General features: G+C 36.6%; 1 protein-coding gene across 1 annotated transcript in view; it reads right to left on the bottom strand.

The window, feature by feature from the left end:
* Positions 1–12954, bottom strand: part of LRP1B (LDL receptor related protein 1B) — a 1102312-nt gene that overhangs the window by 618841 nt on the left and 470517 nt on the right. Inside the window, exon 4 of the mRNA XM_075610066.1 lies at positions 87–206. Within this exon, the coding sequence (XP_075466181.1) occupies positions 87–206 (120 nt within the window). The remainder of the gene's footprint in view (positions 1–86; positions 207–12954) is intronic.

Genomic DNA, 12954 nt, shown 5'->3' with positions numbered 1-12954 from the left:
AATCACCAAAAATTGCTATTTTTTTTAGCACCCTCTTAAAGAGAAAGGCAATTTCGTCGAAAATTACTGTAAGGACCCACACTTACCTAGGCAGCTTGTTCCATCTGCTCCTATTTCATAGCCATCTCCGCAGTAGCATTCTGTACCATTTCTTGTAATAACACATTTATATTGGCAGTTCTTTTTTTGACACGATGCTAGTAATTCTAAAGTTTGGGGGGAAAAAAAACAAATGAGGACAAAACATTAGATACAGCCCGCCATCAATTAGGTGATTTACATTAAATAACTGCTAAACCCAGCTGCCTTGGGGAAAATGCTCTGATTTCTAGCAAAGACAGGCAATTATCCTGATAAACCTCTAATTATTTCTTATGGCCAAAAATAAATAAATGACATTAAAGTTGTCCTCATGCTTAAACTTGGAAAGCTTTCTTAAAACACTTTGGGGATGTTTGCATTTTTAGCAATTCAATGCCATTACATTGTCATTTCAGCACTGTTGCTACAGTGTTAAACATTAATGTGAGCTGTAATAGTTTAGAATAAGATTCTGCACTGTTATATCTGTTAGCAAAAAAACATCTTGTCAATAACTTCATTGTGTGAATGTCTTCAAATGTACTTGTAGAGATTTTCTCAATGACGCGTTTTCTCTGTAATATGTTCATAAAAGTTCACATTGCTTGGTATTGTGTGAAAATACTAATGTTTTTGCTCCATTACTGTGATATTTTGAGACATGACAGAATTAAGTGAAAATGGCAGTATCGTACAAAGAGCCAGGAGACCTGGAGACTTGTGCAAATATCTTCAAATTCGCAAAAAAATATCGACTAATTTCGCTTGGCTTGCAAACTTCTGTGAAAAACAAAATTGCACCTCTCTAGTCATTAATGCTCAATATACCAAGTGAACTTGTATTTTTCACATTAAATATATCTGTTCACAGCAACATTTCTGTATCAAATTTCTCATTATAGCAGGTAATTTGCAGAAAATTTGATGTATTACCTTTGCATCTGTTAAATCAATTGTCTTTTCATTTATGAAACATCTTTTGGTTAAATGAAGATACAAATCTTTATTAACAATCAATACAAATACATAGTTTTAATAATTAATCTCCTGGAAAATGAAGGTAAGCACCCAAGAAGCATATTATTAGCTGTTATATCTTCAGCCTTGTTAGACAACAAAATAACAAGGCATTAGATCAGGGGTGCACAAAGTGGGGGGCGTGCCCACCAGGGGGGGCTGGATTTGTTTGGGGGCACGGAAGGTTGCAGATGCCTCGCGCTCTTCCCTGAGGTATTTAAATTAAATGCCAGGGGATCGCATGAAGCCTCTGCAACACACTTACGAGGATTCAGCAGAGCTGGTAAGATGTGTTGCTATGGCAACGCGGCGTCATGCGGAGTGACGTCACCCATCAGTCTCCATGGCAACGGGGTCACGTGACATCACACCACATGACCCCGCGGCGTCATTTGACGCTGCCAAACAAGGTGAGGAGGGCGCGAAAGCGAGGGGGAGCAGGCAGGGGGGCACAGCTCAAAAAGTTTGTCCTCCCCTGTATTAGATAAAGAAATGTCTAGGGCAGGGGCACCAACTCCAGTCCTCAAGGGCCGCTAACAGGCCAGGTATTAGGGATATTTCTGCTTCGCACAGGTGGTTCAATCAGTGGCTCAATCACAATAACTGTGCTGAAACAGTCATATCCTTTAAACCTGGCCTGTGGGTGGCGCTTGAGGACTGGAGTTGGCCACCCCTGGTCTAGGGGTTAAACCTTAAAAAATGAGAGAAGAGCAAAAACATCTTCACAGTAAAAAAAAATGACACTGTAATAAAATCCAACTTAACATGACAAAGTATGTGGGCAATGTGTCTACATTATTTGGGTGTCCAATAACGGGTGTTTTAATTAGTTTTGACAGTTTTTTTCCCGGAGGAATCACAGATATGAATTGGAAGATTGCAGCTTGTGTGATTTCATCCTTTCATAATCTGTAGATATTTCCCACAATTGAAACCCATCTGACGGCAGCAGGTGGGCTGTAATATGACTGCAGTATGGATAGGGGGAAAAAACGAAATGCTTAATAAAAGGGATCACGTTCATTTAATTTATCAGGTCCTGAAGGAATAACTCAACTTGCCCTGGGATATTCAAACTGTTAACTAAAAGTACATTTATTACCATTTTACTGTATTATCCTATCTTCCACATATCTGTGTAATGTATCTGATATATTTAGAATATTTGTAGCCAAATCCATGGTAAACGAAATTCTTATAAAATATTGAATGTAAACACAGGAGAATGGCACAAAAAATGGCAATAATACAGTAGAAAAATCTAAAATATGTAAGAATACTGGAAAGTTTATAATTAGTATATATTAGGAAATCAGCAACAATCAACATTAAGCAGGTGTCTTGAGGAATTAAGAAAGAAGAGGTGCTAGTTTCTTAATAGTGGAATATCAATATGCTTACAGTATTTATGTACTATGTAACTACATGTATGTTATTTAATATTAAATATACTGTGTGGCTCAGAACTTATTGCAACACAGTCACTCCATCTTCCATGAAAATAAAATCATTTCCAAGACAGATTCTCTTTCTCTATTTCAAGATACAGTAGTCTGCATTCCAAAGAAGGAATAATGAGGAGATGCATTGATATTCAGGAAAGCATTACAGTCAAAAGATCCTTTGAAATCATAAACTACAAAAGGAAAGTGCTACTGGTTTATGCTATTGTAACAAATGTAACAAGAGAATGTTATTTCAGATCCGTGCAATTATTGTTTTAGAGAATATAAGGTACAGGTGTGTTTATGCATGCAGATGATGTGACCTGGTCCAACACTATCTAGATCTGATTTAACATTTAATACAATTTGTATGCAACCTTATTATTATTTATTTTTTTAAATGTACTGATTTATTTTTCCCAAACAGACGGAGTAATTCTCAACCTTTTGTGATCATTTAATTTTTAAAAAAAATGTGATTTCTACTATGAAATCATGTGTTTTTGAATTCTCTCTTAATGGCAAAACAATATTTACAAGCTCTTGATGAAGTTACACTTGTATGTATGTATATTTTTATTTGTATAACGCCCACAGCTGTACTCAATGCTTTACAATACAGTACAAAGAATTATAATACAATAAGTGCAAATCAGACAATAGGGAAGGAAATCCCTGCCCCAGAGATCTTACAATCTAAACAGGATGTTGGGAGACTTACAGAGACAGCAGGTGAGGGAATAAGTGCAGTAGATGGTAGTGCGTGGCCAGAATGGTTGTTAGGAGTGACTGTGGGTGTGGACAGTATCGATGAGTCCAGGCTAATGAAATGCTTCATTTAACAGGTGAGTTTTAAGATTTGACATAAAGGTGGGAGAGAAGGTTATTGGTGCGTGTGAGTGTGAGGCAGTTCCACAAGGAAGGGGCAAGGAGGGCAAACAGGTTTAGAGAAAGAGCAGAAGAGGTGAAAGGGGAGGAAAGGAGACAGTTATGGCTATAGTTCAGGAGATGAGTAGGGCATAATGAGAGATCAAAGCCAATATACTGTATAGGAAGGAGCAGATGAATGGAGAGCTTTAAAGGCAAGAAGAACTCTGTAGGTGATCGAAATTTGATGGGATGCCAGAAGAGGGATTTGAGGAAGGGATGAGCAGGACTATTTTGGGAGAAAGTTAAATTATTCTAAAAGCAGAATTTTGGATAAATTGTAAAGGAGAAAGTTGTAAAACAAGGTTGACCTGTTAGAAATTTGTTACAATAATCCATACAGGAGATTAAGAGTTGTAGCAGTAGATTAACAGAGGAAAGGGCAGATCTTGGAAATATTGTGCATGAAGAAGCACCAAATTTTAGCCATGACATGAATGTGAATGGAGAAGGAAAGAGAGGAGACAAATGTCACTCCTTAGCAAACGTGCTTTGGCAACAAGGTAATTAGTACTACTGTTTCTTGTGATGAGAAAAGGGGATCTTAGACAAGATTTAGTGGAAAATATGAGGAGCTTAGTTTTAAACATATTCAGTTTAAAGTGGTGTAGCCCCATGTACGAGGATATAGCCAGGAGGCAATCAGAGACTTGGGACTGGATTCCAGGTGTGAGAGTTGGGGTGGATAGATATATCTGCGTATCATCTTCATAGAGATGATACCGAAGGCCAAAAGAGTTGAAGAGGTCACCAATGATGTTGTGTAAAGAGAAAATAGGAGAGCCCTAAGGTAAATCAAAAGTCAGATCATCAAAAGACGAAGACATGTTAGGAAGAGAGACTGATACACAAGAAAGGAAGAGTAGAAGCTCCAAACATTTTATAAATGCAATAATTTATTGAAGCCAAATAAAGTGTCCAACATTTCAGCTGTCACAGCAGTATTTGTCAAGGAGTGGACTGAACATGTGTAATGAGAGATGTATGAAAAGGTGTGATATGGCATGCGGTAGAGGGAGAAAACAAAATCATCTTAGAGACTTCTAACTCTGTAACCAGAGAAAAGGAGTCAAGAGTGGAAGAATAAGGTTTAGGTAGAAGCTGTGTAGGAGAGGGAAGGAACTGAACACATCCCATTGTGGTTAGCATCCTTCTTGCCTTTAAAGTGGTCAGCAAAGGCTTGAGGAGAACTGATGGAAGGATAGGCAGTGGGAGAAGTTTGGATTAGGAGGGAGGCAAATCTAGAGAAAAGATGGTGAGTATTAGATTTGTGATTGTTGATGAGAGAGGAAAAGTAGTGTTGTTTGGACTTAGAGAGCAGAGTTAAAACAGGAGAGGACAAAGTAGAGTGCAGGAAGTCAGCATGAATGTGAGATTTCCTCTATAGGTGTACAGAGGAGCGAGTACAAGTGCGAAGAAAGCGTGTTTATGAATATTGCCATGGCCTTGGGTTAGAAGGACAGGTGTGCTGGAGCCGAGAAATGACATATACTGTGGATCAATAGAGAAGGAGAGGATAGATTTGTAAGAGTTGACAAGATTGTCCGGTTCAGAGGAAGGAGAGATAGAAGAGAGGTTAGCATTCAAGGTAGATGCCAGAGCAGAGAGGCCAATGAAGCAAAGATCTCGACAGTAGCGAGTAAAACAGGTAGGAGGGGGTGAGGGGAATGAGTGATAGTAAATGATAGGAGGTCATGGTCAGAGAGCGGAAGGGGGAGATGGATTAATGAGACATCTAATGATTTGCCCTGTAACATGCATTGTTGATGTACAACTCTATATTGGGGTTAGATATTTTGTGCATAACAAAACTCTACCAAAAAATGTAAAAAAAAAAAAGTATTTACTGTACACAAGTATCTTTTGTCATCATTTCCCCATAGCAGGGCAAGGGTGCCTGGCTTCATCAAACAGATGCCAGCGCAAGGACAAAAAAATGACAATTTTTATTGCAATGAAGAAACCAATAAACTGAAAGGACTCCACTAATGGAATAGAAAAACAATGAGGACACACCATGAGGATACACCATAAAATCAAGAAATTGGGCATTGCAGATATTTGGGCTTTATGTAATGATGAATGCTCAGTCTTTTTGGTTTGATATAGGTAAAGCATTGAAACTAAATGTATGGAATTATCCATCGTATAGGGGTGCATGTGTGAATACCTGCATATAGCATTAAGAAATTAGACTAGGTGACTCTTCTGGTTACAGCAGAGGATTCTTTGTTTCTTTTTGGTCATGATTTAGTCAATCATGTCAAATATTCATATCCACCAAGGAGTTGAGAGCATGATGTACTGGAATGATTCCAATTATTGAATGAATTGTCATACACTATTCCACCTTCGTTCATCAAGAGAGCGGAGCAGTGATTGCCAACCTTCTTTTGGTTAAGGAACCCTACGTGAAATTCTGAGGAACCCCAACCCTCTCTAACAGTGTGGCTGAAATCAGACGCATTGTAAATTCTTCTGAATTTGGTACGATTTTAAAATTACCTGAATATTACAGGGAACTCTTTAAGGAGGTCCGGGGAGCCCAAGGGTTCCTAGAAACCCTGGTTGAATAGCACTGGAGTAGAGAATAGTACAATTGAATATTTCATGTAGCATTGATCCCATTAGGGAAGATACACCATTTATATCTCACAGTAAAGTTGAATTACATACTATATGACAATTTGTTCAAAGCCTGTGTAATTCCATATGTATGTACATGTCACCACAGTATGCTGTCAAATAAATTATGTAGATACATAAAATACTATAGGTAACACATGTATTGTCTTTCTTGTTTTAGCCAAGATAATTGTATATTTTGTCATATTATTATTTTGTGTTTGCAAAACATGTACTTATGTACTGTAAATGTTCTGTATATGAATTCCACAGTTCCGTTTTAATTTACTTTTCACAAGCTTATCAGATATACCATAGTAAAGAATATTGTTCCTCCTTGTTTGTGTTAAGCAAATCTGAATTTCAAATTGATCAGTCTGAGAGAAGCATAGACAACATTATTTATTAATTTCTACATGAAGCAACATTTCAAACATAGATTCTTTGAGATTTTTAGTAGATGTTAAAATGTTACCCTAGGGGAGTCTACCTCAAGTTTCCACTGTGTTTCTAATGGATTTTTCCATGTAGGTTTATGGCAAACACCTGAGTTGTTGAAGCCTTGAGACAGATTATACTGACCTGCTGTGTAACCATCTCCTACTGCTAGGGAAAGGCAATTACAAGCTGCCAATTGGATTCCAGTGACTATAAGTAACTATGTTTGCCGTACTAGTGTGCCTTTGGTTATAAATATACTGTGCAGTTTTGCTAGAGGAGTTGTGTTTAAAAGTTTGGAAAGTTTAACCCTTTCATAGATGGCTAGAGCTGCAATTGCTTTATCATTTTGCTTGCAGTTTTTAAATACCCCCTCAAGAATTGAGCTGTACATTTCAACTAACTTTAAATGGATTTTTTCCAAGTAAGTATACAGCAAACACCTGATTTCTGGCAAACTTCAGACACATTATACTGTACACACCAGCTGTGTAACCATCTCTGACAGCTAGAGGAACACAATTACTACTGCCAATTGGATTCCAATGACTAGAAGTAATTATGTGTGCCTTACCATTGTGCCCTTGGTTATATACATATATTCTAGGTTGTATTTTTGATGGAAGAGGAAAAGTGGGATATTTAACCAATTTAATACTGGAGCAATCTAGCATCAATTTGAAAAGAAAAGTGTTTTAAAAATACGTTCTCACGTAGACGCTCATATAAACCACAGTAAATTATAGCTGATGCAGCAAAAGGGAAGCAGCCCTGGTAAATTTTAATTTGTTTTGCAGGTTATGATATCTTATGTGTGTTTGTGTAGCCAATATACTGTAAACACACACACACACCTTTGGAATAGCAGCCAGTTCACTCTATTAAATGAATTACATAACTTGTATTTAAGTAGCAATAAACTACAAGATGATGGAAGTAACAAAAACAAAAAATCAATGAGGTGATGCAAGAGTGCCCAGGCTAGGTTACATTTTCTCTTTATTGTACCAAAATATAGATATATAGATATATCAAGACTAAGTGTCTTCAGTGACACTGCCACGCGTGGTCACGCCAGCACCGTGGTGGCGAAATCGGAATATTAATGTTGTGGGGGTCCCAAATGGCAGACACTTCCCTGGCACTGCAAACTTTTGCTTCTTCGCCCAAAGTGCTAGAGGCAGTGAATCTGGCTACATCTGTATGTACAATATCGTATATGCCTTATTCACAGAAGAGTTTTCTTGGTTGGGACTGATTAAATATCTGTATTTCTGAGATTACCTTTGTGTATTATGCTAATTATATGATGTGAGATATATATATATAACTAACACAAACAAATAGTAGCACTAGATAGTGAATAATATATAGTGGAGTGTGCAAGACAATATAGTGTTAAAAAATGTAATTGAAATAAAACACGTATGCTATGAAAAAAGTGAAAAAGTGTCAATCCAATGTTCAAAAATTATGAAATGCAGTCCAGTATCAGGAACAATCCTTATGGGGGAGGCAAAAGCTTCAGCAGTGATCAAGCCTGACCACAATTAATGCAAAAAAACAAAAAGAAAGAAGCGCCAAGTTCCGTGATGTATTAGAGAAAATAAATGACATTTATTGAGAGGCAGAGTGGTCAAATGGACCTATGCTCTCAGGTGAAATTAAAAAGCATACAATTAAAACATATGGTTGAAAAATGTAGCAGTGAACAAGCAGTGTGAGGTATAGGATAAGAGGCAGGAGAGTGGGGCATCAATGGTTAATGAAGCAAACAGTGAGGGTAAGTTATTTATACCAGGTACAGTCCTTGAACAGCCGTGTGGCACAAGTAGTCACAGTTCAAATATCACCAATAGAGAATGTCTCTTCTCAGATATTGAATATGGTGTACTGACCGCAGACTTTGTTGGACACGCAACTGTTTCCTTACACGTGTTGTCCGGTTCCGCTGTGGGATAGTGCCTCCTCTGCCTTAGCCACGCCCTACGCGTTTCGTCATCTATGATGACTTCATCAGGGGTTACCCATTGGTTGTGGCTAAGGCAGAGGAGGCACTTTCCCACTGAGAACTTTGTCAAGGACTAAGACGAACGCAGGCTGTGAGAGGCTAAGCCAAACAGAAGAGCGGACACATCTCTGTTTCCCCTGGTGGTGCAGCAGCCAGAAGCAGGCAGGCGAAGGCTCAGTTTCCTGGAGGGACTTCCTTTTGCGGGGCACCAGACCGGGTGGACGTCACTTCCGGTAGAAGGAGACCGCGCAACGTGTGTGTAAGAGAGGACACCATTGCTGACCCGGACGCTACCACTGGCTTATGAGGGCCTATCTCATAACTGCATATATTACCGTTACACTTGTGAGTGGGCATTTGTCTGTTTTTAATGTTCCATAAACCTATTGTTATACTTTAATGCACTAGGTGTGCGCCTGTTTTTTTCTCTTTTCTTATATATATATATATATATATATATATATATATATATATATATATATATATATATATAATACCCAATATCAAATAATCTGGAGCACTCACAAATTTAAAAAATACAATTTAATGAAGTAACACAGGCATCAGGGGGTAATCACAGAAAAAAGATGCAATGTTTCGGACCTTACGGTCCTTTCTCAAGCTCCCCCTTGGGTGATTACCCCCTGATGCCTTTGTTACTTCATTAAATTGTATTTTTTACATTTGTGAGTGCTCCAGATTATTTGATATTGGGTATTTATCTATTTTTTGTTACTGGGTGGTGGTCCTGGCTGCACTGTGAGCACCACGACTGATCAGATAAGTTTTTACTTTTACTGTTTCCCTTTGAGCGCCCTGAACATTCTTGATATATATATATATGTAGAAAGTACACCCTCTTTGAATTCTATGGTTTTACATATCAGGACATAATAACAATAATCTGTTCCTTAGCAGGTCTTGAGAGACTGATGAAGTTATACAGAAAACGATTACTTCAAGTTATTGCTGCTAAAGGTGGTTCTACAAGCTATTGAATCATAAGGTGTACTGATATGTAAAACCATAGAATTCAGAGAGGTGTGCTTTCTTTTTCATTTCATATATATAAACAATATTGAAGCAAACATATTACGAATGCCTGTTTGCTTACTAAGAAAATAAAGCATGTCAAATCTTTACTTTGTTAACACATATAAAAATATTTAAATACGTAACTTTTTAAAAAATCATTAGTTTATATAAAAATAAATTCTCCTGTATGCATTTGGCCATTTACTGTACCACATTCACAGATTTTGTGTACAATTTACCATGACGTTTTAACGAGTCATAGACAAGCTTTTATGGTTCAGTACCTTGACAGCAAAGGATAGCTTGATTGATAGAATTAAATTGCAAACTCACACTGGTAAAGCTGGTTTTCATCTCACATTGGTTTCTTGGTTATTTTCCATTTTAGTAGCAAAATAGGATTAACATGCAATAATCTTTAATCATAAATTAGCTCAACCATTTGATAGAATACTCAACTATGTCCAAACAGAAATTGAAATGTATTGAAAATTAAATGCTAACATTGGGCAAACATGTTTTGTCACTAAACAAAGCTTAGAAATTCACATTTAGTATAGAGCTTAAACAAAGAAAATATACCAAAAAGATAAAACAAAATGTAATGCATCATCATGCAGTTGGTTTCTTTCAATGTAAGTTTGTTTCAAAATAATGTATGTAATGACTGTACAGTATGTGTGTATTTCATTCAGTTTAGATGGCTATGGGGTAAATCTAAGAGTTTTGCGCTGTTCAGTGTGTTGAGAAGTGATATAAGTGAGTGCCCCTAGAAAATGTGACAGCTGTCAAGAACCATCTTAGCCCATCACCTGTAGTGCTGTACACTGTCATCATTTGCTGTTGACCCATGTTACTGGTTGGTTAGTTGACCCATGTTACCAGTTGGTTACTGGTTGACCCATGTTACTGCAGTTATTACACACAGGCAATTCAACTATGACATTAATCTCATAGAGTGTCTGGATTCCTAGCTTAGCCTAGTGTACAATACATGACTGATTACTGACTGTACATCCTTTAGACTGTTATTCAAGGGGCGGGGCAAGAGCTTGAAATGATCAAAGTCGTTGTACCTGAGTAATTTGAGTAAAAGGTGAATGATAACTTGTAGAGAAGTTAACTGTAAAGTATGAAGAGAAGAATAACAGAACCACAGTCAATTACAAATGCTTTTGCTTTAGAAAGCTCACATTAAATAGCATATTGCATTGTATTTAAATATAGCATGACAAGGGCTTACAAGCAGAAGGTTTTTAATTTGAAGTAATAATGCTGAAAAAACCACAGAGCAATCAACAGCCACAAAATCATGTCTTCTTAATTTATAAAATGACGAGAGGACTTAGTTTTAGTCCACCATTCTATTCATGGAGGTTTGTGAGATTCCAAAGGGAGGCTGGAAAGCTACTGTATATAATGGATTGATTAGATTTGTAACTGACTCCCAGGTTTACAGTACAATGCAAGACCAGCAATGACTGTAGGCCTAAAATGATACATTGAGAGAATAGTGAAAATACCTGAGTATGTTTCTAATTCTGAGCTTCCTTGACTGTGGATGTGGGCTGCACAAATTGCCTTATGCTTTGGGAATATCAATTGATCTCCTCTCCAAATGTGTTTTTTTTATTATTGTTATTAATTGACTTTAAGCAATGAATTGACAGAAATGTGATCAGTTACATAGAAAACTAAAAGACATTATTTACTGTATGAAGGTCCACCATGAATCTAAAGGTGGTTGGAAATTACGGGACTGTTCAAACTGTATGTAAGGCTTTCTATGTATTAAATAATCTAAGTGTTCTGTCTATTTAGTGTTCCCAAAGACAACTGAACTCCTAGCACATAATATGTTTTACTGAGTTATTATAAGAAAATTACATGCATGAGTTCTTCTGAATATATACAAACTGTAGTTTGCCATTCTACTGGAGAAAAACACAGTAGATATTAATTGTTGGTCTAATGTTGTTGCAATAAAACAAATATGAACTACAAACACTACAGGTAAAAGAATGACGAATTATCTTCATAAAACCATGAAATAATACTATATTTTAATTTGCAACAAATGCAATGTATAGAATATGCAGTAGGATATTTAAATTAGAGTTCTGCTTTTTGTCTCAGTCCATTTATAACAAAAAATGACCACCTAGCTTGCAATATTTGATCATTTATATATACAGTAGATATTTATAAAGGGCATTTGGAGTTTTTAGAGATATCTATTTGACTGACATACTACTTACATTTTTATACTTTTCCAGACATTTTAAATAGCTGCAAGGCAAGAAATAACTCAGACGTCAAATGCATTACATGTGGATTTGTTTAACATAGATTTATGAATAAGGTATTATACTGTAGTTCTCAATTATTTAAAAATAATCATGTAAATCTCATAACTATTTATACTGTATGTAGCTTGCAGTCATTATTCATGGCAAAGGATACGCTATAGCAATTGGGTTAATAGGAGGTTAATATCCACTTATTGAATAGTAAATAGCCCACTGATATCCGTAACACGTTACTGAATAATACAATAGATCTAATGAAACATTAGGGAGTACAATTAATATTAACACAGTTGAAATATATCAGTTGACCTTTTTAGATAATTCTAGTGCTGATTTGTTTCACTATAGAAACTCAGTACTGCAGTGTGGCATACAGTACTCAATGCATTAGGGGCATACTGTTCTTGTAGGCTTGTTTCAACCTGCATCTAATTTAGATTGCTCTTTATTTTTGAGATCTTGAAATAAGATTATAGATGAGTGCTCTGCAGACTTGATGAGGTTATTAATTAAACAGCATCCAGTGAACTTGAAAGAATTAGATAAAGCCATTAATGACCACAAAATTAAAATTGCACCCTTTGAATTAACATCCAATTATATTAGACTCGATATGGATCTACACGATACATTGTATCAATTAGAAACACATTTTATTGTTACCAAACAATCTAAATTTCATAGAGATAAAAAGGATTACACTACAGGTAAAATGAGAAATTTAGCTAAATCAGACAATTATAATTCCCACCCTACACCATTTTTGAATAATAAGGACTATTCAAGGGATAAAACTATGGTTCTTAAAAAGAGGGTATTTTTTCCCCTCACCTCCGTCAACAGAAGGTGAACCCTGTCTTCCAATCTTCTCATTGAAGAAGCCCTCCCCGCTTTAGAGGGAGACACTTCGAAAACAAACAAAAGCTATCCAGTAGGAATTAAAGTCCTGGTGATATCTCATATCCCATTAGAACATACAGACCTTCTAATCGATATATATCTTAGGAAGATACTATGAATTTCTTCCTCCTCTGCTTTTTAGAGGTAGGTTATCACCACCCTAGGG

The sequence above is a fragment of the Ascaphus truei genome, chromosome 7 (assembly GCF_040206685.1).
Source record: "Ascaphus truei isolate aAscTru1 chromosome 7, aAscTru1.hap1, whole genome shotgun sequence".
In the NCBI taxonomy this organism is placed as follows: domain Eukaryota; kingdom Metazoa; phylum Chordata; class Amphibia; order Anura; family Ascaphidae; genus Ascaphus; species Ascaphus truei.
The sequence above is the reverse complement of the archived record's forward strand: the minus strand, read 5'-3'. Positions and strand labels throughout refer to the sequence as shown.